General features: G+C 38.5%; 2 protein-coding genes across 4 annotated transcripts in view; one reads left to right on the top strand and one right to left on the bottom strand.

The window, feature by feature from the left end:
- The first annotated feature begins 970 nt into the window (after positions 1-970).
- On the top strand, positions 971-3688 carry LOC146593119 (uncharacterized). 3 transcript variants are annotated; one of them, XM_085309816.1, is made up of 3 exons: positions 971-1461; positions 1902-1970; positions 3341-3688. In XM_085309816.1, the coding sequence occupies exons 1-3, from the start codon at positions 999-1001 to the stop codon at positions 3358-3360; spliced, it is 552 nt and encodes a 183-aa protein (XP_085165942.1). In that variant the 5' UTR covers positions 971-998; the 3' UTR covers positions 3361-3688. The 3 variants fall into 3 exon arrangements, 2 of the variants coding, with proteins under 2 accessions (XP_085165942.1, XP_085165941.1); XR_014896452.1 differs by lacking the exon at positions 1902-1970; XM_085309815.1 differs by lacking the exon at positions 1902-1970 and having other exon boundaries at positions 971-1610.
- A 794-nt stretch (positions 3689-4482) lies between these two features.
- MSH4 (mutS homolog 4) overlaps positions 4483-23831 on the bottom strand; it is a 31598-nt gene continuing 12249 nt past the window's right edge. The window contains exons 7-20 of the mRNA XM_085309817.1: positions 22508-22680; positions 21226-21293; positions 18102-18176; positions 17654-17718; positions 16952-17121; positions 15251-15387; positions 14743-14846; positions 13824-13948; positions 9718-9918; positions 8771-8889; positions 8112-8240; positions 6888-7062; positions 5147-5235; positions 4483-4806 (exon numbers count right to left, since the gene is read on the bottom strand). Coding sequence (XP_085165943.1) covers positions 4621-4806; positions 5147-5235; positions 6888-7062; positions 8112-8240; positions 8771-8889; positions 9718-9918; positions 13824-13948; positions 14743-14846; positions 15251-15387; positions 16952-17121; positions 17654-17718; positions 18102-18176; positions 21226-21293; positions 22508-22680 — 1816 coding nt within the window. The 3' untranslated portion in view covers positions 4483-4620. The remainder of the gene's footprint in view (positions 4807-5146; positions 5236-6887; positions 7063-8111; positions 8241-8770; positions 8890-9717; positions 9919-13823; positions 13949-14742; positions 14847-15250; positions 15388-16951; positions 17122-17653; positions 17719-18101; positions 18177-21225; positions 21294-22507; positions 22681-23831) is intronic.

Below are 23831 nucleotides of genomic sequence, written 5' to 3' on the forward strand. Positions count from 1 at the left end.
GAGGGGACGGTAACGAGTACTGCAGCGGGCAGGGCGTAGGCGCTTTCCCGCCTCAGGTGCGCGCCTGCTGTTTTTCGACCCTCGAGGGCAGCGGTGAGCGCGGCGGAACGCAGTGCGCGGGCGCCTGTCATATCTGTTGCAATATCGCTTTATCGACAGGGGAGGGCAGCAGTGAGTACGGCGGAACGCAGTGCGCATGCGCTGCCCCGCAGAAACGAGCGCCTGAGTAATATGGCCGCGCGGCAGCGCAGCGGCGGAAGAACCACCGCTGCCGGCATGCCGCGCGGCACGAAGATGGCGGACCGGAAGCCCAGTGTCGGAAGACTACCGCTGCCTGTGTGCTGCGCGGCACGAAGATGGCGGACCGGAAGCCCAGTGTCGGAAGACTACCGGTCCCGGCGTGGCGCGCGGCACGAAGATGGCGCACCGGAAGCCCAGTGTCGGAAGACTACCGGTCCCGGCGTGGCGCGCGGCTGCCGCGCAACGCTCCCATAACTTTGACCCTATGGCCGGCCCGTCCCGCGCCGTTCTCCAATACCCTCCGGCGCCCCCCGTGAGCGGACCCGCGGCAGTTCCGACACTGCCTCTGCAGTGTGAGGGCAGCAGTGAGCGGCGCGTGGGGGTGGCAGTGCGCATGCGCGACCCCGTTTCGGGTGCAGTACGGCTATATGGATACGCGATGGTAGTAGTGAGCAGCGCGCATGCGCGGCCCCGTTTCGGGTGTAGTGCTGCGTCGTGGAAACGCGCGGACGGCAATGAGCACGGCAGCACACAGGGCGTAGGGGCTGTTCCGCTTCAGGGGCAGTACTGTTTCTTCGACCTTCGATGGGGGGGTGGAGCGGAATGCGCTGGCGCTTGCCATTTCGGTTGCAATACCGCCTTACCGACACAGGAGGGCAGCAGTTAGCAGGGCGGAACGGAGTGCGCGTGCGCTTCGCCGCTTCCGGTGGTGTGCTGCGTTGTCGGAACGCGAAGGCAGCAATGAGCACCTGAACGACATGGCCGCCCGGAGGCTTTGTAGGGAAAGAACTACCGCTCCCGGCGTCCTACGGGAGGAGTGCCGGAAGACTATCGCTCCCGTCATGCCGCGCGGCAGTAACATGGCTGACCGGAAGCCCAGTGCCACAAGACTACCACTCCCGGCGTGCCGGGCGGCTGCCGCGCAACTGTCGAACGACTTCCACCCTATCGCCGTCCCGTCCCGCCCAGTCCCCCAATGCCTTCCGGCGCTCCCGCGAGCGGACCCGCATCCGTTCCGACACCGCCTCTGTCCGCTCCCCGCAATCCTGCCCGCCGAGTCCCCTGACGTCCCTCCCCCCATCGCAGTCGCCATTCCGAGCCGGACCAGGACGGCCCCCGGGATCCGGCCGGCTGCGTGGGGGACGTGCGCGCGCTACCGCCGCGGCCTGGTCGACGCGCCGCCGCTTCCCGCAAGAGACAGAGCAGGCTCTGCCCGTGGCCGTGCGTTGCGGCGGGTGTACCGGGCGGCGCCGGGGACGCGGGTCTCGGGAGCGCTGGGCCGCGCGGGAGCCGCCCCGGGGGGCGCCGGTGCCCGCAGGTGGAGGCGGCGGGCGCCCGGGCCCTGCGCCGAACGCAGACGGCTGGTGTGGGTTAGGTTTCCCCTTTGCTAAATTGCTGTTCTGCTTGTGTAATTCCGGGAGGCGTCACAACCTGCTTCAAAACAACTGCTGTCAGGAAGCCTGTAATATAGCCCTTGACTGACAAGTCTTTTACGCTGCTTGCACTGCAGTCCAGCATTCCCTTCGCCCAGTACCTGGCTGTGATCTCAGCGGCGGCGTAGTTCTTACTGGCCTCTAAACTGTGTTGTATTTTTTCTATCTGTACTAGTTGCAATTGATCCTGTAGTTATCTTCTGCTTTTTCCTCTCTTCTGATATTTAGGGGGCATAGGTGTTAGAATAACCCAGAATGCAGATGAGTTTTTCTCCACTGAAATACAACTTGAAAAGGGTGAATTTCTTTCCCTTGCGCTCTAGTTCTCAACGGTTGGTTTTCTTTGTACTTTGCAAGGTAGCCTGCTTACTCCGTGGAACGTCGGTTGTCCCTGCAGAGACTGATGTCAAGGCTGAGAGTGATGGACAGGGAACCAAAGGACAGTAGGAAATGGGAAGCTCAGCAAAAGCCTCAAAACTGAGCCTGCTTCTGAAAATAGTTAGATTATATCATCAACATATGAATATATTCTGTGAGAACTGGAAGCCTGGGTCTGGATGTTGGGGAGCTTTTAGTTTTAACTGTGTTCTCACCTTACTATAGATAGTTAGAACAGCTAGATTTTAGGCTTAATACGTTCAGGTTTGTCCTGAAACACAGTATTACTCTTGGTCCTATTCTGCCTTGGACTTATATGTAAACCTCCAAAGCAGAATTGCACTAGGCTGTTTTATTTTCTTTATTGAAACTAGAACAAAAAAGGGTTTGATTTGCTTGTTTTTGCAGCTTCATCAGGATGACAGAAGTGTATTTATCAATTTCCAGATCTGGGTTTTAAAAAAAAAAACTTTCTGAATTGTTTATTGGCTTGGTTGGAGAATGGAGACTGTGAGAAGAATGAGTTTGGCTGATGCTACAGTAGCCAAACTGAGAAATCAAAGATGTACGACTGACTGAATGGGTCAGAGTTGTAAATTAAAGACTTTGGGGTAGAGAAGTCAGGAGTGGTGACCTCACGTGTGCTTGCTGAGAAGGGAAAGGAAAAAAGAGCTGGTCAAGAACAAACTATTAAGGGTAAAAATGGGAAGCTGGAGTAGGAGCCTTTGGACACACAGTATGATATCAGGGCAGGGATAGTATTATTCCATAGTGTGCATGTGTAAGAGATGCAGCAGGGCCTTGAAGCAGAGTAAAATCCAGGACTCTTCAAGAAGGTGTCTATGGAAGGTACCAGGCTTGTTCCACTTTTTATTCCATACCTCAAGAATCACCACCAGAAAAGCAAAGGCAAGAAGGGTAGAAGTGGATCCTCTTGGAAGTAAGTAGGGCTCTGATGCTGGTTGCTAAGATCAGGTTTGGCTGAATAATGAGAACGCAAGAATAATTTGTGCTCAGAAACACATTCTTGATGATTAGGGACTGTGATGGTTCTCAAGTGATTCCAAGGGAAGATTTTCTTCTGCTTTTGCAGTTTGAGGCTATACTGTGGTTTGAGCTTGTCTTTGAGAAATCAGGATAGGATGCAGCAGGAAAAGTTGGAGTACATGTCTCAGGACAGTGAAAGATGGCCTGGAATTTGGCAAGAGATGCTGGGAAGGCTGAGGAAGCAAATACATGGCAATTTGAGATCTGTAAGATTTTTTTGTTTGTTTTCTTTTCTCATTCAGACTCCAAAATAAACCTCTGAAAGAGTTGAACAGCTCTGCACATAATGGAACTGCCTCAGGGAGCCCCAAGAACTGGTCTTTCTTGTGTTGTGATGGCTGACTGCAGCAGGGAGATGTGCACCCCGTTCAATTAGGGTCTGAGGCCAATGTTAGGTGTAATCTGGTTCCTCCTGTTAAGAAATCTGAACACAAAATACTTATTTATGCCATGACCCTCACAGGGTTAGACAACAAATACAGTATTGCTGATGGATAACAGTGATGTGATTGGCAGTGTTTGAGGCCTGAAGACACCTGAATTGTGATTAATAACTGAAATCAATAAAAAACTAGGTTTAGATAACCAAACAGTGCACTTAGAACACATGTTCTTCTGTTGCAGCAGAATGTTCACTAAGATACTTTAAAAGGAAATGTAATTATAAATTGCTATCGTTTATAATTTCTACACTATAAATTATACTATATTACACATTTTATACATATGTATATATAAAAGGAAATATATACGATCTTTTGGCCAAAGTTAGTTAGAAGGAACTGAAGATAAAAAGATAAATTCCTGCAATATGGAACACACAGGTTCAATCACTCAAAGTTATATCAAGAAAAAAAAAATCAATGAGGAAGGATATTCAACTTTTTTTTTCAATTTATTTTCTAACTTTCTACTCAGAATTTAATCAATTGTGTCAATATCACAGTAATTTGCCATTACTATGTTACTGCCTGCTGGAGAAACAATAGTCTTGGACTGTCTATCTGATGTTGGATTAAACTTAAGGACTTGGAGAGCTGGAATCCTCCCTGAGTTAGGGAGCAGCAGGATTTGTGCATATACATTCAATAGTACAAGTAGAACTTGGCTAACCAAGAGAAATGTACCATCTGTTTCACAGACTGCTTTCTCTTAGTAACGATCTTACCTATCATATATAAGATAACCCTATAAAACCACATCTATGAAGTGGAAATTACTGAGTAATTACTATACACAATTTTTTGTTTCTCTTAAAAGAGTGAAAGGGATATAGTTTAATTTTAATAAGTAATTGTTCTGCATACAAAGTAAATACCTTTTATTTCAGATATGTTTTTGAGGGGAAAAAACATTGCTAGTACATATCTAGACATGAAGAATATGGTATTTCAGTACTGAATATGATTTAGACTAAGAATTCAGAAATTACAAAGAGATGAAAAACTACTTTTTAATGCTATGGAAAGGAGTAGAATCATCTTGCTATTGTAAGAATTAGAGCAACAGCATATTTTACACATTACTGGTGCTTATCACTTCGTTCAGGTGCAGGACAGTTGGCTTCATATTTTTTCTTCAAGCCTTTCAAATATATTCGCAAACTGTCTGGATCCAGTCGAGAATTTCTGGCAGTCTGAACCAATCTCATTGCTAAATGATATACAGCTCTTTGTTTCATGGTCTCAGGAGTGCTTTTCTGTCTATGCTGTTCTTAAAGACATTAAAATGTAAAATCTATGGCATTCTATTGTTAAAGTATTAATGCTACCTATTTTCTGGCCCATTTCTGCTGATTCATACCATGTGTGCATAACATTATTCCCAATACTCCTTAACACTAAGGATGTCAGCTTTTAGCTGCCACCTGACAGTGGCCTTCAATGCACTCTTACAACTGTTTCCAGAAATGCAAATTTTACTTTCTTGGTAATTTCTATTTGCATAAAGCCACACGCAGTGCTTATCCTATATCCTTTCAGAAATCATGAAAATACGTTAGAATTTTGTAAGACCTAATTACACTATTATAGGTTACTACTACATACCAAAATTTGTCTTGCGATATGATTTGTCATCTCCTTTGCATCCAAAATTATTGATGGTGGTAGAGAAGAAACTTCCGCAGCTTTTAATCCTAAACATAGAAAACATATCAGTATTTTTGGTTGTTTTGTTTCCTTTTCCCTCTGCCTTCCCTGGTGTGTGCCAGAATTAGTTTAACTTGTTTTTACAGTGTGGTTCTTTCTTTCTTTCTTTCTTTTTTTTTTTTTTGGTTAAAAGAAATCCTTTTCCTAAGTTTTCTCTTTGTAGCTGTACTAAATAATTCTAACAGCAGTATTGTTTATGAAATACAATGTCTATTCTGCTGCAATACTGCCTCTAAAATACACTTCCACATAAGTTACTGCTGGTAATGCTTTAACTGGGCAAGATCAGACATGTTAGGGCTAAAGGAAAAAATGGCACAGTGTTGTTAGCTGTTTTCTAGCTTCCATTTATATTTTTCATTTAGCAGCCCGGTAAAATATTGAGGTTGGGCTAAATGAGTTCTCCACTGAATCTTGGCATCCAGTCAAAATGGCTGCTATGTTCCAATTTGTACTCTGCTGTCAGCTGCCAAACTATCTCATACTCAGCATGAGAAGGATAGGTAAAATATTTGGTTCTGGCATAAAATGACAGTACTTTTGCCCGTGGCCTGACTGTTCAGAGGAAGGTTTTTTGCTTTATCAAGTGCTTTAATGTAAAACATACAGGTTTAAGAGAAGCCTTTGCACACTTAACATTAACTTTGCTCAGATAAAGACAACAGGGACACTGAATTACTAAAGGTGTTTTTGGTTTTTTGTTTTTTTTAAGAAACTAGTCTGTAAATATACCATTTTTTGGAATTAGGCTTGTCTGAAATTGACCATGTGTTCCAAAGCTAAAGAAACTTAGAACTGAAATTCTGATAAAAGAAATGTGTTTAGTCTGAAATTAATTCAGCCTTGAGTGGAATAATTTCAGTTATCACAGGATTGTAAAAATTATGTGTAGCCAATTTCCTGTTGATTATATGTTACCTACATCAAGGATCCAACTACAAAATTTAGCATTTGGAAATGTGAATTTCTGTAACTCTTTAGAACTTTTAATTATGCCTCATTTTCATCCATTCATTGCTTTATTGGCCCATAATCATTTAATCTGTACAGTCTTCAGTATGATTTATTCTAAATTTAAAAGAAAGTGAGAACACTGACACTTCAGTGCAACCTCTGAAAATAGAGTTAAGCTGACATACATTAAATTCATGTCATTTTAAAGAAAATTTGGTTCCCTTTTTCTAAGTAAAAGCTTTGCCTTTTTTGATTAATTTGTGTATGAGTATTTATGAAAAACACAAGGGAGTTCTACATAACAAAACTCAGTACTCATAACTTTAAATTTCTACAGAACTTTCATTTTTTTTCCATTTGCAGAGAAGAAAGCAGGTCAAATACTGTGCACACTATGGCTTAACTCATGCAAATAGGGTAAATAAAATTGCTACAGACTCTACATGAAATTCAACAGTGAAAAGACCTTTTAGTCAAGTTTTCCATACTACCTCAAAGTACTATTTTCCTATGTGGTTACTTAAAGTATAAAAGTATCTGGAGGAAAATATTGATCTGCCATTTTTACTCTCTAAGAGACTCAAACTCAGAAGAAATCTGGCAGCTGAAAAATATTAGATGCTCAATAACTGAAGATACCTTATATAATCTTTATTAACTTAAAAGTCATAACGGAATCCGTTACCATAGTTCTTTTCTTCTGTATATCCTTTAGAGAGTTTGTAAGTGTAAGCAATTTTTTCCTTGTTTCCAGCACTGCTTCTCACATGCTGCACTTCAAAATGGTAATTTTCCACATTGGGATATAAAGCATCTATATGACATAGTTCCAGGAAATGTGTAGCAAACAATGTAAAAGCCTAAATAAGGCAAGAAAGAAAGAAATCATATTTTGAAAGTGACCTTGCCATAAATTACAGTAAATAAGGGAAAAATAAATGATATCAGATGTTTGGGCCTTCCTCTGAAACTTTGAACAGCTACCTTTAAATTACAAAAAACAAAAAAATCACTAACGAAAATTAAAAACCTGAAAGAATGAGTTCTATGTGCATCTACTAAGTGCTGTGAATGCAGGCATGCCCTAATAAAATAATAAATGATTACAGACAACTCAGATTTAGTTTCAGACAGACTTCATCTTTTGGGGCCCTTTGTTTTCAATGTGAAATTAAACCAGCTGCTGAATGTACTATGAGTCAGTTTAATTGTATAATTGGCAAGGATATCTTTTCTGACTCTGGATTCTCCCACTCTTTTCTCAACAGAAGAAAAAGAAACAGGAAATTCCTCATACTTACAAAACTTGACCAGGGTTATATTGAATAATTTCAGAAGACTGATTTCTCAAGGTATATTTTGCCTAAAGTGCAAGCTATAAAAAATATGTGAGCTTTTATAATTGAAACACAAAAGTACTCAAAATAAACTGAGAAACTGGAGCTACGCAGTTCCAAAAGCTCACAACAGCTTTTAAGACAGATTACATAGTTAAGAGACAAAATTTCCAATCCATCTGGAAGTATTTTTCAGTTTTCTAAATAAGCCTTTAACTTGTGTGTAAGCAATTTTTAACTACTATTGTATTTCAGAAAGATAACAGCCAGGTGAAGAGGTCCTCCTTTAACATTCAAGCATATAAAGCTCTACTGTCTAAGCCAAACTGAAGAAATTGATTTAGTTTTTTTTCAAAATAGGAAGGCAAACTTCCAAAAAAGTTGGAAAGACATAGTGACCAGAATGACAGTGTATGTGCTTAGATAGGTGTCATATAGGCAAGAAGTTATCTACAACATTAAGGTTAGATTATAAGAAAACAGTATATTTACTTTCAATATGATGCAATAATTACAAGCTTTAATTTTGGTTCTGGATTTTTTTTTTTTTTTTTTTTTAGAAACAGGATTACCTTCAAATTCAACAGATATTCACAGGCAGCGTAACAAATGCCAATACCTTCTTCAGTGCTAGTACCTCTTCCAAGTTCGTCAATTATGATGAGTGATTTGTCATTAGCATTTTGTACGATGTATGTTATCTAGAAAAATATTCAGTTTGTTAGCATTGCTAGAAATATATTTTTTAAAAAATTGATGCTAACAGGAATATGTTGCATTACTCTGATGAAACTTAACTCTGAATTAAATCTGATCCACAAAATCCACAAGTCTTTCCCCTTCACAGCTTTCAAATAATTGTCAATTCAAAACAAGACAAGAATCATATTGTAGCACTCTTTCTCTTTTCAATTAAACATGTTTTCTCAAAGTCATGTTAGTTTGACATGGAGAACTACAATTGCTCAGACTTGAACACATACTCTTTTAGAGTTTAAGAACCAGCAAAACATTGGAATTAGTGTCTAACGGACACTGACTTTCACTTGTACTGGGACCTTCTTAAAATACGCCTTTTTATTCTGTGGTTTATCATCCAGTTGGGAAATGAAGTTGAATTATTTTGTCCACTTTTGAAAAGTACTCTGTTTTAGTGGAAATAAATTACGTAATTTCTATCAGCTTAACAGTAAAAATGGGCCTTGGACTCTGTAATAGCAGTGCTTAGTACCTCTTTCATTTCCTTCATGAATGTTGATGCATTTGTTTCTATATCATCGTCCATACCTATTCTGGTGAAAATTTGCTCTGCAATTCTGAAAGAACAATATTCTGCTGGGACATAAGAACCTGCAAAATAAAAAAAAATACAAGTTTACAAAAATACAATGACTAGAAGAGGAAGCCTGCCAAAAGACTATTCATAATCTCCTTTATTCAAATAAAGCTATCTTTTGTGAGCGCAACCCCTGAAGAACTTGCAATTATTTGGTATTAGGTCCATAAGCACATCTTTTATCAATTTTATCCTGCCCTTGTAAGTAATTTTAATCAAATAGAGTAAGGGTCAGCATATTGAAGTCTTTCTCCTGCAATATCGCTTGAAAAATATCTTTAAGGTAAAAACTATGAAGGAATTTCAATACAGGGATATGTCTCAGATGCTCAGACTTTACAAAAACTTGTTTTACATTTATAATTTTGTTGATAGAGCCTTGCAGTATTTATTCCTGCTTTTTTGGATGTAGTAGTTAATAGATAAATAATAAACTGCTTGGCACTGGCATGTATTATATACCTGAATTAGTCTCGAGTTTATCCATTCCTTTTTGATGACTAATATGTATACAGTCTGAATGGCATTCTTCCAGGACACTATCAATTATGCATGAATTAGGGTGTTTCAGAGAATTAAAGCACACAATTGATAACATTCTCCTAAAGATAGAATGCTGCCAGATAACAAAGGGGGGCAGCAGCATAATTCTCCAGTGGAGAACCCCAAATCTTTCAGCGGCCTCCATCAGCAACACAAGAACTGGTAGAAGCAGAAGACCTGTTACTGTTTAGAGAGAATACTACCCTCAAAGCCAAATCATTCAACTTTGTAAATAACTTTTACAGTACTTTTATTGTTTTCCAGTTTAAAGATTATTGATATGGTAAACTGCTGCTTACCAATCTGTGCCATAATTTGACAGAGAGCAATCTGTTTTAGATATGTTGATTTCCCACTCATATTTGGTCCTGTAATAATGATGAAACTGCTACCCTCTGTCAGATAGGTGTTGTTAGACACAGGTTTTTCCACAGCTATTTTTTCAAGAATAGGATGCCATCCCTGCTTGATTGCTAAAGTATCTGTAAATTCTGGACGAACTAAATAAGAAAAAGAACATAAAACATTACAGAGTTAATGTGGAAACCTTTAAGTTACTGAACTGTTGCACTTTGAAATAAAGTCATGCTTGCAGAACAGAAGTAAAATTCTGTGGTCCTGAAGCACTTCTAAGAGTTATCAACAATTTTCAAGTACAGATTATGACTGTTATACAAGTCTTCATGATCTATTAGTACGAAAAAAAAAATCCTAAATTAACCTTCTATGTTTGTGTTTGACAGTAAGTACTGTAAGACTCCAGTAATCAACAAAATTTGAAGAGTGAAACTTGAATTCAAACTGAAAACTTCAAACAGTTTTATACATACTAGTATATGAACATACGAAATACAGGCATCATGAACTGTATCTGTTACTATTACGCAAGTACCTTATTATATAAGCACAAGGAACAAGGAAGTAGCATTCCTTCTCTTTTTGCTAGTATTTTATCATATTGATAATTTGGGTATATGCCATGCTTATATGGAGTCATTCAATACTGCGACTATCTACATGTGTATCTGGCAGAATACTGGTTTTTTATTTGCAGTCTATCCCTTATGCCTCCTCTCTTTCTACGTCTAAGGCAGTACCCCAGGCTAACAAAGAAAGGTTGTTAAATTCAGTTAAATTCAGAACTGGAAAAAAAAAAAACAGTTTTTCACTTTTAAACAGTGGGCAACTCTAATTACCTGATGTATGCATTTAGTCATTTCATAGAATCATAGAATCAGTAAGGTTGGAAGGGACCTCTGGAGATCCTCTAGTCCAACCTCCCTGCTCAAACAGGGTCACCTAGAGCATGGTAGACAGGGTTGCATCCAGGCAGGAACTGAGTATCTCCAGAGAAGGAGACTCCACAACCTCTGTGGGCAACCTGGTCCAGTGCCCCGTCACTCTCACAGGGAAGAAATTCCCCCTCACGTTCAGGCAGAACTTCCTGTGCTTCAGTTTCTGCCCATTGCCTCTTGGCCTGTCACACGGGACAACTGAAAAGAGTTTGTCCCTGTCCCCTTGACACCCTCCCTTCAGGTACTTGTACACATTGATAAGATCCCCCCGCAGTCTTCTCTTCCCCAGGCTGAACAGGCCCAGCTCTCACAGCCGTTCCTCATAGGGCAGGTGCTCCAGCCCTCTGATCATCTTTGTAGCCCTACACTGGACTCTCTCCACTGGCTCCATGTCTCTCTTGTTTGGGGGGAGCCCAGAACTGGACACAGTACTCGAGATGAGGCCTCCCCAGGGCTGAGGAGAGGGGCAGCATCACCTCCCTCGACCTGCTGGCAACACTCTTCGTAATGCACCCCAGGAGACCATTGGCCTTGCTGGCCACAAGGGCACATTGCTGGCTCATGGTCAACTTGTCATCCACCAGCATTCCCAGATCTTTCTCTGCAGAGCTGCTCTCCAGAAGGTCAGCCCCCAGCTTGTACTGGTGCCTAGGCTTGTTTTTCCCCAGGTGCAGGACCCTGCACTTGCCCTTGTTGAACCTCAGGAGGTTCCTTTCTGCCCAACTCTCCAGCCTGTGCACATCTTTCTGAATGGCAGCACAGCCTTCAGGTGTGTCAGCCACTCCTCCCAACTTGGTATCATCAGCAAACTTGCTGAGGAGGCACTCTGTCCCCTCATCCAGGTCATTGATGAAACAGTTGAACAGGACAGGACCCAGTACTGAGCCCTGGGGGACGCCACTAGCCACAGGCCTCCAACTGGACTCCATGCCACTGATGACGACCCTCTGAGCTCTGCCTTTCAGCCAGTTCTCAGTCCACCTCACTGTCCGCTCGTCTAACCCACACTTCCAGAGCTTCTCTAGGAGGATGTTATGGGAGACAGTGTCAAAAGCCTTGCTGAAGTCAAGGTACACCATGTCCACTGCTCTGCCCTCATCTACCCAGCCAGTCATTCCATCAGAGAAGGCTATCAGGCTGGGTAAGCAGGATTTCCCCTTGGTGAATCCATGCTGGCTGCTCCTGATCACCTTCTTTTCCTCCATATGTCTGGAAATGACATCCAGAATGTGCTGTTCCATCACCTTTCCAGGGATGGAGGTGAGGCTGAHCAGCCTRTAGTTGCCTGGGTCCTCCTTCTTGCCCTTYTTGAAGACTGGAGTGACATTGGCTTTCTTCCAGTTCTCAGGAACCTCTCCAGTTCTCCAGGAGCTTTCAAAGATGATGGAGAGCGGCTTGGCAACAACATCCGCCAGCTCTCCAGTTCTCCAGGAGCTTTCAAAGATGATGGAGAGCGGCTTGGCAACAACATCCACCAGCTCCCTCAGTACCTGTGGGTGCATCCCATCCGGGCCCATGGATTTGTGGATGTCTAGCCTGCCCAGAAGGTCTCTAATCCTATCCTCCTCAGCCAAAGGAAAGTCTTCGCTTCTCTGGACCTTCTCCCTCACATCCAGGCTGCAGGATTCTTGAGGGCTGCCCTTAGCAGTGAAGACTGAAGCAAAGAAGGCATTCAGTAACTCTGCCTTCTCTGTATCCCTTGTCACCAGGGCCCCCACCCCATTCAGTAGCAGGCCCACATTTTCCCTAGTCCTCCTCTTGCTACTGATGTATTTGAAGAAGCCCTTCTTGTCCTTAACATCCCTTGCCAGACTCAATTCCAACTGGGCCTTAGCCTTCCTTGCTGCATCTCTACATACTCTGACTGCATACTACTGGACTGCCTGTCCAGCTCTGAATGGTAGCACAGCCCTCAGGTTTATCAGCCACTCCTCCAAGCTTGGGATCATCAGCATACTTGCTGAGGAGGCGCTCTGTCCCCTCATCCAGGTCACTGATGAAAAAGTTGAACAGGATGGGACCCAGTACTGAACCCTAGGAGACATCACTAGCCACAGGCCTCCAACTGGACTCCACGCCACTGATGACAACCCTCTGAGCTCTGCCTTTCAGCCAGTTCTCAGTCCATCTCCATGACCACTCGTCTAACCCACATTTAATGATGTGGAGGAGAGAGTCAATTGGCACAGGGAACCAGAAGCTAAAAAAGTGTGTCCATGTCTTTTGGGTGGACACACACATGCATACCTATGTGCAGTTCTGCAGTTGTGGATTTATAGGAAAAGCTCAGCAGCTTTGGTCTCCTTACTACTGCTGAAGAAAACTTGTGCTCTTTTCTTTGGATGGGAAAAAGTGTGATGCGTTAAACGTATCTTCTGATTGCATTCTACAGCATGTGAAGATTCATGTAGCCCATTCTACAAAGGCAAAACCTGACCTGGAAGTTTCATACCTACATCAGTAGTGCTAAGCTAATAACTCCTTCTGAAACAGCTTCCAGACCTGAATTAGTATCTACATAGCATTGTACTCTACATATAAGCATCTCAGGTCAGCATTAATTTAAGATACTGTCTTAAATTTGCAGAACTGTGCTAGGAAAGCAGGATGATCTTGTGATGATGCAATATACCAGAATCTTTGATCCAGGACATAAAAAACATGCAGGTAAACATACGATCCTGGATTCCTTAGAAGACTGATTCCCAGAAATGCCTAGTTGAAGCAGGTAAAAATAGACACTTGTCTTCAGGGAAATACTTAATGTTCACCTGCTTATATTATGTTGTGCCCTTTTGGAACAGAAAAATCAAATATTCACAGATTTTATGCTTTTGAAATAGAATATGTTTAAACTGGCTATCTTGAAAAGATACTGGTTATGAAAGCTTGCAGCAGTTAAATGGCAGAATACAATTAATGGATACAGAAACAACATGACCAGCAAACTGGAAAGGATACTAGAGCCAAATAGAGTGGGAGCCTACTGAGAAACAACAAAAAAAAATTTAGATGGGTGCAGCAATTACAGAACCAGAAAAAGCAGCCATGATATTCTCCAATAGTAGGGTCTTTATCTGGCCTATAACAGAACCAAGGAAGAAACTTACCATAGTCAGATAGAGTACAGGCATGGGCAAAGGAAAGCAGCATGTCCAACATCGACACGATGTCAGCTAGCTTGTACAGGCAATGAATATATTCATAGATCTCGTTAAGTAGTTTACATACTATTCTGCAATAAGACCAATTTAGTTGTTGCACAGTACATACTGTCACTTTATACAGCTTACAGAAATAAAACAACAATTGATAATATTCATACTGCATATACTAGGACAGAAAGTTACTTCATGAAATGCAACTGACGTCTGTCAGATGCAGGCAAATGTGTAAATCTCTTTAAAGTGTATTAAGATCTCATACCATAATAACCACAAATCAAATTCTGTTATCAGACATATAGTTCAAATATCAACCAACTCATAAGAATGCTTCACAAAGAATAAAAATTTAACTGTGGATTCAATTATGTTTTATTAGCATCTCAAGTGTTAATGTATATTTGATTAATTCCCTTTGGCCTTCATGCTAATAATGAAACCACACGGTCTCTAGAGTGAATTTCCATGAAACTGACATGCAAAACTAGACATAGTAAGTCTTATGATATAGACAGCATAAGACTTTCAAAAAATGCACCACAGTCAAAAATGCAGAAATAGACAGTTCTACTGTGACTGCAAGGAATTGATTTTAAGAGTGATTGCATTACAAAACTAATATATGCATTGAGTCATTTTTTTTGTAAATAATTCACTGCCTACATATTTATAAACACATTTAATACACTACACATTTGAGTTATTTTTTCTCCCAGGAATTATACTTGATCAGTGTCACTGTGGTTTGTTTCTGTAAGTGACTACAACTTAGTAATAAGATAGCCTTAAGCAAATTTGTAATTAGCTGTTAATGAGATAAACCAGATGCAGTTAGCACAAATATTGAAGTTTTAAATGCTCTTACAAGTAGGTCATGTGATAAATTTCTCTGAGGGATTCCTGACATCTTTCATTCATTTTTATCAAGTCTGCTGAAGTAAAGTTGTATGTGTTTTTCATTTTAGTGATCTGTAGAGAATTCAAAACAGCAATCAAAACTTGCCATATAATCACAAACACAAATACCATCCAAAAAAGAAATTGGAAACAATATGGAAAACAAATGTAAAATTTAATACCTTGCTTTGATTTTCCTGGATAACTGCATTCTCTTTTAAGGATTTTTAATGAAAATTTATCAGCAAGATACAAAATTTATAACAGCACATTTTATGACTATATTTAGTCTAACTATAAATAGAGCAGGTGTAAAAACATACCAAACTATACCTTTATTTATTTCTGGCATTTTCACTGAAATTATTTTTTGGTTAAATTATTTTATACTGTATATTTTATTAATGTTTTATATACATTTTAATACCCATTAATTATACAAAAGTACTATAACAAAACATCTCTAGTACAGATACCTTTGTAAATTCTGAAGGAAGTTGGCCATTGGGTAACATGGAACAATCAGCATTCATCTGGATAAAAAATCCACGAGCAGAGCTGAAACTTGTTCTCATTGGTAGATTGTATTTTTCAGCAAGTTGTGTTATCAGACCTATGTATGACAAATAAAGACTTGACCAGAGTAAATTTTATACACATACACATTCATATGAGTAAACAGACATACTGTGAATGCAATTAATGTGTTGAAGGTATGAAGTAAGTAACACATCAAGAGGTCTTAAAAGAGGGCTTCTGTGGAGTTAAAAAGAACTCAGTAACATAATAAAATCTGGTTACATAAAGCTACTGGAATAAAGTTCCAGTGGGCGATAGGATAACTTATGCATTCTTTAAAACCATTCCTTACATTTGACCAATTCATAGGGAGGCTTGGCTATGGAAAGGGAAGTTTCTTAAAGCACTTAGCTTCAGGTGATATTTAATCAACACAGAAGACTATAAACTCTTAATTAAGGCACTCAGTTTTTACCAGTTTATGATTACAGGCAATGTTTTTTTCCTTCACTGAGGTAAATACTTTACATTTGTAACCCCTCCCCTTAAAACCATGTTGTTGCTAGCTTAGAAGATGCTGGGTATGGGAAACTGTTGGATGACAGAAGGGTATGTACTACTAAATGCTGGGAATTCTGAATACTGCAAATAGGCTAATAATGTGGAAAGCCCTGTAGGAAGAAAGATAGGGTTACTTTGCACTGTTTCTCTGCTTGCTCATTGTTCTGTCTATGCTTGCCCATCTTCTGATGTTCCAACTACTCAGGACATAGAAGAACAAGTTGGGCTGTTCTGGATATCTAAGTCACTTAGACTTTAACCCAGTAAAGAGGAAAAGAGAGAAGAACCCCTTTTGCAAACATGTGGGCTGCAGTGAAAACAGACAGGGGGAACACAGCTACCAAGTTTTGGAAGGTTTAGAAAATAAAAAACAGTAACGCTTATGCTTTTCACTATGTACTATATAGAAGGTAAACCTAGAAGCAAACAGGAAGCTCAGAATATATTACAGATGCTAAAGTTTCTGGTAACTTGTTAATTATTTTTTCAATTAAATAGTAAACTAACGTTATTTAGCTAGAAATCAACATTTTACACTACAAAAAAGGTATGTTCCAAAAGATACATTTTTTCCTTCAAATTTGACACTTAATGATAAACGGCAAGGTTACTAATGCACAGTAACAGTCATTATGCTAAAATTCCTTGCAGTTTGTTTTTCCAGCTCTTAATAGTTTGTTTAAAAAGCAGTCCACAGATGGATCAAGACTGTTTTATATAATGAACAGAATACTCACATATTTTCATTCAGGAAGCAAAAACTTTTTGTGCAGAATGTTTTAATTGGAATAGCTTCGTTATGATAGCTTAATTTTTTGTGTATTTTTAGAGGATAAAGAGCAAAAAAATTTTAAATAAAGGGATCACAATTGTTCTTATTTAAATAAAAAATGAGGTTTTTGCGTACGAATGGAAAATCTCAGTAAATATCCCCAAAATATTTCAATTACTCACGACTGACAATCAATTTATACTAATACTCAATGTCATTTTCATTTGAGAAAGTTTTTATGATACACATGATTATATGGCTCCTACATGCTAGACGCAGTATGTTTTGAATTCCAAGTACATACAAATCGTAAGTTTAGAAATACCTGCTATGTCATCAACAATTTCTGTGTATGTTCTACGAGCTATATCAAGGAATTCATTGACATTTGGCTTTACGGCATAGCATTTCTGGGTCCTCATATTCAGACATCCTTTTGTATACCGTGTATCATCATTAATTACCGTTGTTATCTTTTCAAGTATAATTCCAAACCTGCAATATTAGTTGTATCACAATTAAATTAGCTATATAATATTTTATGATTTGTACTTGCGTTATCATTCCAGAATTATAAATAATATTACAGATAAACAAAGCAAGTACACCTCTATGGTTAAAAACAAATTGATTTTTACCTCAAAGTATGAATACCCTTAAATGTGATACAAAATGTCACTGAAGTCTTTGGCAGACAAATTATTTCTCAAATATAGGTCACAATTGTTTTTTGCGCTATTAAGGGGACTCAAGGAAACCCGCACTTCTGTGTTTTTATTATTTTTAATTGAGTACTTAATTTAAAAAATCTTGACTGTTATTCAGCAATCGCAACATGATAGATAATTTTCTATTTTGCTTTATACACTATATTACTTGAAAATTTGAATTCTTAAAATTAGCTGCTTTTAGGTGAAACACAGCTACAGCTATAACTAAAAATAAAGATTTAATATTTTTGATCTTACAGACATCTTCAAGGAAGATGAAAGTTTCTAACATACTAGCTAAAATGTTATTGTAATACCTTGAATCTTCAAGAGAACTGTAGTATGCTTTTAGCAGAGGTGTGCTGCAGTTTCTTAAAGCAGCCTGTTGAAAATTAAAATATGAACACAAACAGTTACTTCATTTCACAGCCCTTTCAAAGGGCTGAAAGCTCTTGGATTCACTGAGACTTAGTAGGGGTTGCATGAGCACCTTAAAGAATTCAAGCTGGAGGCTCCATTAAATATTTATTATAAAATCAATTATTCAGGTAACCATAGGAATCCAGTTGTTAGAATACATTGACTCATACATGTATTCAACTAGCTTAAGAATTAGCTTAGGTTATGTTGGTAGTATTGTGTTCTGTGAGACACAAAGTAAATTTGATGTACTGCACTGCATAAAAATAAGGACTAACTGGTCTGTCCTTTACACAAAGGAAAGAAAAAAAAGAAGAAGAAAAGAAAAAGACAGATACAGCTTACCTTTAGAGGCTCTACAAGTTCTACAGTATGCTTCAGGTAGATTAAATTAGTTATTTTTGATTCAGCAGTTTTAACCTGTTGAAAAAGTTTACAAAGGTTGGAGGGGTTTGTACACTTGTTTGTTCAAAGAAAGTAAGAACCAGCAGAACTCTCACTATATCTGTATTTACTTTGAAAATAAGTAGTATCTTTTCCTTTTTGAGTACATATACATACTTATTACCCTCCAGGAAATACGAAATAGTTCTCCATTAAAATGGAGGAACTTTGGAACATTTTCACACAAAGGAATATTCTAAGACCTAATGTTCAGAAAAGATACATAATAAGGATCACAGAACAGTTCTACAGACCTTTATTAAAAGGCTATTACCAACTAGCTTGCATGCTACCAGAATGTAAAACTGCCTCTGAGGATGGATTTGAAAATATATGTAAGCTAAAGAGCCATAAATTTTTATGTATTTCATCCTATCAACATAGAAAGCTGGTATTCTGAAACAGAGAAAAGGAAGTATCCCTCAGTGGTAGTCAACTTTCAGAAACTAGTATAACCATTTTCAGAAGAAAATCCAGTGTCAGTTTCTACCATAAGTTTCAGAACGTGACCCCAGCGAAATCTTTTCTCATCTGTATACAACTCTTTCATCTTGTGGTAGTGAGCATCTCTTGCTTTATCTTACCTTCACTAAAAAGGTTATCTTCTGCTAAAAGATGGCAGAGGACTAACTGATGCTAAATCTAGCAGTGCAAAGACCCTGACCTGCAAAAGAACATGGTATCTAAATCCTGTGATGGGATCAGGCATCCAAAGGAGAGCTATGGTCTTACGTGAAGAATTGGTATGCTGTATTGGAATACACCCTTGCTAAAAAGTAGTTCTTGCATGAACTTTCACTGAACTGATGCTGTAAGTATAGCTTTGTACATGCTGCATTTTGGGATGAGAGGGAGAAAATGAACAAATACAACTGTAGTTATATCAAACTGTAGTGGATAAAACTGTATAATGTTAGTTCAGGTCATTTCATTATTAATGACTAAAACGCAAACCTCTCCTTTACAGTCCTCAAATTAATTTGCCCACAGTCATACTCTGACATACAAAGCATAAAAATTTAGAGAATCAGTTGGCTTTGTTTTTATGCACACTGTATATTATCGGAAAAAAATCTAGTAGTTATTAACACAGGTCCTACAGCTTTAAGCACTGTATCACTATTTCAGTGGATCACCCCATTTTAATTTTTGTATTTCCTGAAAATTCACTGAAACAAGCAAACAAAAACCCCTGATTTCTTCTCCCTACGAGAGGGGTGAATCTGTCATAGGTCTGGAACTTCAGCAGGCACAGCACCCATTAAATTTATTCTTCAGGTGAGTGACCAAGTAATCCAGAGCAGGCGGTTCTCCTTTCCGCCAAAGCCCCATGTTTATCCAACTTATAAGGATCCTTCACGACTGAGACAAGGTTCTTTTAAGAAAATGTGCTTCTTCGTCCAGGTACATTTGATTTACTTACACAGGCACATTTCACAGAGGGACTACCTGATTTCACAGATGACATTTTCTTTTTCAAGAATGACATCTCATCAAGATTGTCATTTGGCATTCCTTTTGCAGAGGACAGACACTACTAACACTTTCAGTGCCTGAATCTGCAGGTTTTCCAGAACAGCACCTCCTCTGTTGAGCAGTGCAACATCTGCTATGAAAACTGTTGTGGATAGTATGAGTGAAAAAAAGACCTCTGAGTACAGTGAATGGGTTAATCTAGTGGTGCTGTATTGGAGCTAGTCAGGATTAAAAACGCTCCAGGTAAAAGCTTGGTGCACAGTGTCATATGTATACATAAAGGCACTCAGTCTGACAAGTCTTCATCAAGGTCACACAGTTTTGTTTTCATGTTATAGACTTCAAGGAAAGCAGGGAGCAGTAAGTGTTCAGCTTTTGGGGTGCATCTTAAGACAGATTTATCTGTCTTATAGTCCAATAGGACCGCATCTTACTTCTTTAACCAGCATTTGACAAGTCATTTATTTAAACGGCAAGTCAGCATATGAGAAGGAATTGAAATGTGAGTCATAAATCTTTACACTGGCATAAAACAGGCAAGGCATAAGCTTCAACAGCACTGGTAGCAGAAATCTACTCTAGTAACCGAACATAACCGACGATGAAATGGTGCTGCAAGATGCTGAGGAGAAAGAAGTCTAGGCAGGTACACTGTGGTTAACTGTGCTGTGTCCAGTCTCAACCAAGAGCCAGTAATGAGCTACATATATCTATCTATATTTTGATATTTGTATTTCATGTGTTAAAGTACAAACTGATAGAGAAGTTAAGCTCTGACGAAAAAGCATCTCTCACTGAAACATGTCAATATTTATTAGGAGACAGTTTCCTACTCCCTTCAGTAATTTTTCTTTCATGAACTAGTTAAGAACAGTAAGTGACTGCAAGCCTAACAAAGACACACTGGCACACTGAAGGAACAGAAACCCTCACTTCACTTGATTCTGACTCTCTCCTAGTTAAAAATGTAACAGCATGAGTTTCGAGGTGAAAGATTCATCTACACTGAGTTCTTGAAAGACTACCATACCCTTTAAGGAATAATTTCTGTTGATTAATATTACATGAAATAGTAAGAAATTCCTGAATTTCTAATAAGGAAGATGTTTAATTTTGTTTAGGCTATCAAAAATTATATTAACCTCCAAAAATAAGAGAGTAGATTTCTCCTATACAATTTTTCCCTTCATGCTAAGGTGAAAAAAAATCCTTTTTCACCCAAGCACTAATTAATAGGATGTACACATATGATGAATATAGGTGGGCAGTGATGAGAAAAGCAAACATTTCTGAAGTCCAGTTTGCATGAAGTAGTATCAACGTGATATTGAAGCAAACACAAGTTTTTCTAACATTCTCTCATGAGAATCTTCCACTGCTGTGAAGTAAGATGTACTTAGTACATGATGACATCATGCCATGCCCTTCCAAGATGCATTCTTTTCCTTATAACATCATGCATATATAGATACCACATATCTGTATAAAGATATCATTATATGTTGCCTATTCTCCTTGATAACTCATTAAGATGTATTTTGAAACATACTGTATCCTGCTTTGGAATTTGCACCAAAACTGAAAGTAGTTGTTCAGTATCCAGGAATTTTGAGATAACTGTAAAACAAAAGTAAATAGATCAGAAATTGAACCAAAATTTGCAATAAAACTATATTAGCAAATAAGTTTAAAATATGCACACAATTACTTAGTAATGTTTTTGTTAAACTTTTTCTTCCTTTTTACTACCATATATTCACAAATTATTCACCACAGTATTTTAAAAAATGTAGCTGTAACCTGAATTATCTTGTGGTAACTGTACTTCCCATACATAAGCATGCAGTGATTATTATATTGGTGGACATACCTGTCACCAATTCAATTATATTATTTAATAAAGCAGCTTTCAAGGTATATGTGATCTAGAGAATAATAAAACTAAGAATATTCTCACTGTCAATATAATAAAGAAAAGAAAGGAAAAGAAAGACTTTGTCAAAGACAACTGCCCATAAACAACTTTTCCTGTCTGCACTTACAGAGAAGTAATTAAACAAAACATTAGACTGAGCAATACTGAAGTACAGCGGGTTACCTCAAAAACCTCAATAATCTCTACTTGAGCATCCACAGTCAAAAAGCAAGTTTTTACTACCAATAAAATGAAGAACACTCTAAAATTTCACAAGTTATGACTTATATAGTTTAGACTATAGATAAGACCTTCATGTCATCCACATTTGTATGATGAGAGGTCCTGAGAAGCGAAAACATATTTTTTAAGGTATACAAGTTATTTTTTGTTAGACAGAATCACATTTCCATTGCTCAAAGCCAGATAAAGGTTAAGCTTATGTAATCCAGCTTTAAGTGGTCCAATTTATACTTTTTTTTTTTTTAGTTTGTCTGAATCACTATGTTTTATGAAGCAAAGAGTATACATGCAAAACAAGTATTAGGTCAATGATGCCTTTAATTGTTTTTAACGTATATGTGAATAAATTTACTTAATGAATACATGAATAAACTGCTTCCAACATAGCACATATCCATATCCAGCCATAGCACAAGAGACAAACTGAACCTCTTTTAAAACACTGTTGGCTCACTGACTTCTATCCAGTTTATCAGAGCTCACTTTTCTTAGCAAAATACTCAAGAAAAATTTTAGTCACACAATAAATACGACCTAGCTCAACAAAATTAAAAGTACCCTGACAAATCACTGTAAAATACTTTATCTATTGATGCACATTGCATTTTTTCCCCACAAATTAGAAATAATGTTTAAAAAGGAATTTAACTATTTTTCAAAAATAAACCATTACCCGCTTGAAGACCAAAAAACAATTCCTCATCCTGGAGTAATTCCTGCACACAGTCCAGTCTTGTGTTAATTGTTTCAGTATCAACTAGTGGCTCCAGGATATTTGACCTAAGTCTTCGACTTCCACCTGGCGTTTTAGTGTAATTTAGGACACCAAAAAGTGTATGACCATTCCTTTCAAAACAAAATATATGTAAAAAACACACTCACAAAAATAAAGATGATAAATGTCAGATGACATTTTCAGGTGAAAGTATCCCACAAATTCGTTTTTTTTTTTTGTTGTTTTTTTNCACTTCCCTATTTACCATGTGCATGTACTACTACAATAGTTTAGAAAGTCAGATGTAACTTTATATATTAGCCCTCATAATATCAGTTTCCAAAGCACAGAAGTACATTTGAATAGATTAACTTTTTTTTTTTTCAGTATTCTGTTAACATTTGCTGCAGTATATGTAAGTATTGTTCACACTTTTCCTCTCAGTGGAACTATCTGAATTAAAAACAAACTAACCTTGCTATAGGAGAAAAATAAAATCTGAGATCACATACTAAACACGCAATTTTCATTAAAATATATTTATGAAAATTTTTAAAAATATTGAGAAGTGCAAGAGAGAAATAAGCCTTGATATTTTTTAAATAACTTAAAACTGACTTACAGTCAAGGCAGGAGCCAAATCACATGCTTATGATTTATAAAAAATATTTCAAAGCTCATGACTTTTACATCCTAAACATCCCAAATTTTCACAAGTTAATTTTTAAACAAATTAAATTTGTTAAATTTAATTTAAACAAGTTAAATTTCATGGAATAAAAGAACAAATGGATAGTCAATAAAATGAAAAGGGCCAAATTGAAAGCCATTTTTCATTATGGACATATTTATCAGAAGCTAAAAGTTATTAGTACAGGCACATACCAGAAGCATCTAATGAGGTTCCTCTTCCAGTATTCCTTCTGAAGGAGCTTTTCTCTCTCCTTTTACTGTAAAGGGAAATGAGCCCTCTGTATTAGCGGCCTAAAGGTAGGCAATGTGGATACTATCCCAAATGTAGAGCTCTACATTTCTGATAAATATGATGCTTCTGGTATGTGCCTGCACTAATAACTTTTAGCTGTTAATACCTGATACAAAGACATCTGACTTCATGCTTCAGGGGTAAGATCTGTGTAGTAAGGTGGCTACTCATGGCCTGACTGAAACTTGCCACTTTGTCAGCAGAATGTCTGCAGTGACAGATGCTAAAGGAGAAGCTGACAGCTGTTTACTGTTGCTCAGTTCCTCCTACAGTCTCCTTTCTCTCAAAACCATCCGT

The sequence above is a fragment of the Rhea americana genome, unplaced genomic scaffold (genome assembly GCF_003343005.1).
Source record: "Rhea americana isolate MKP2758 unplaced genomic scaffold, rheAme1 scaffold_304, whole genome shotgun sequence".
Lineage (NCBI taxonomy): Eukaryota > Metazoa > Chordata > Aves > Rheiformes > Rheidae > Rhea > Rhea americana.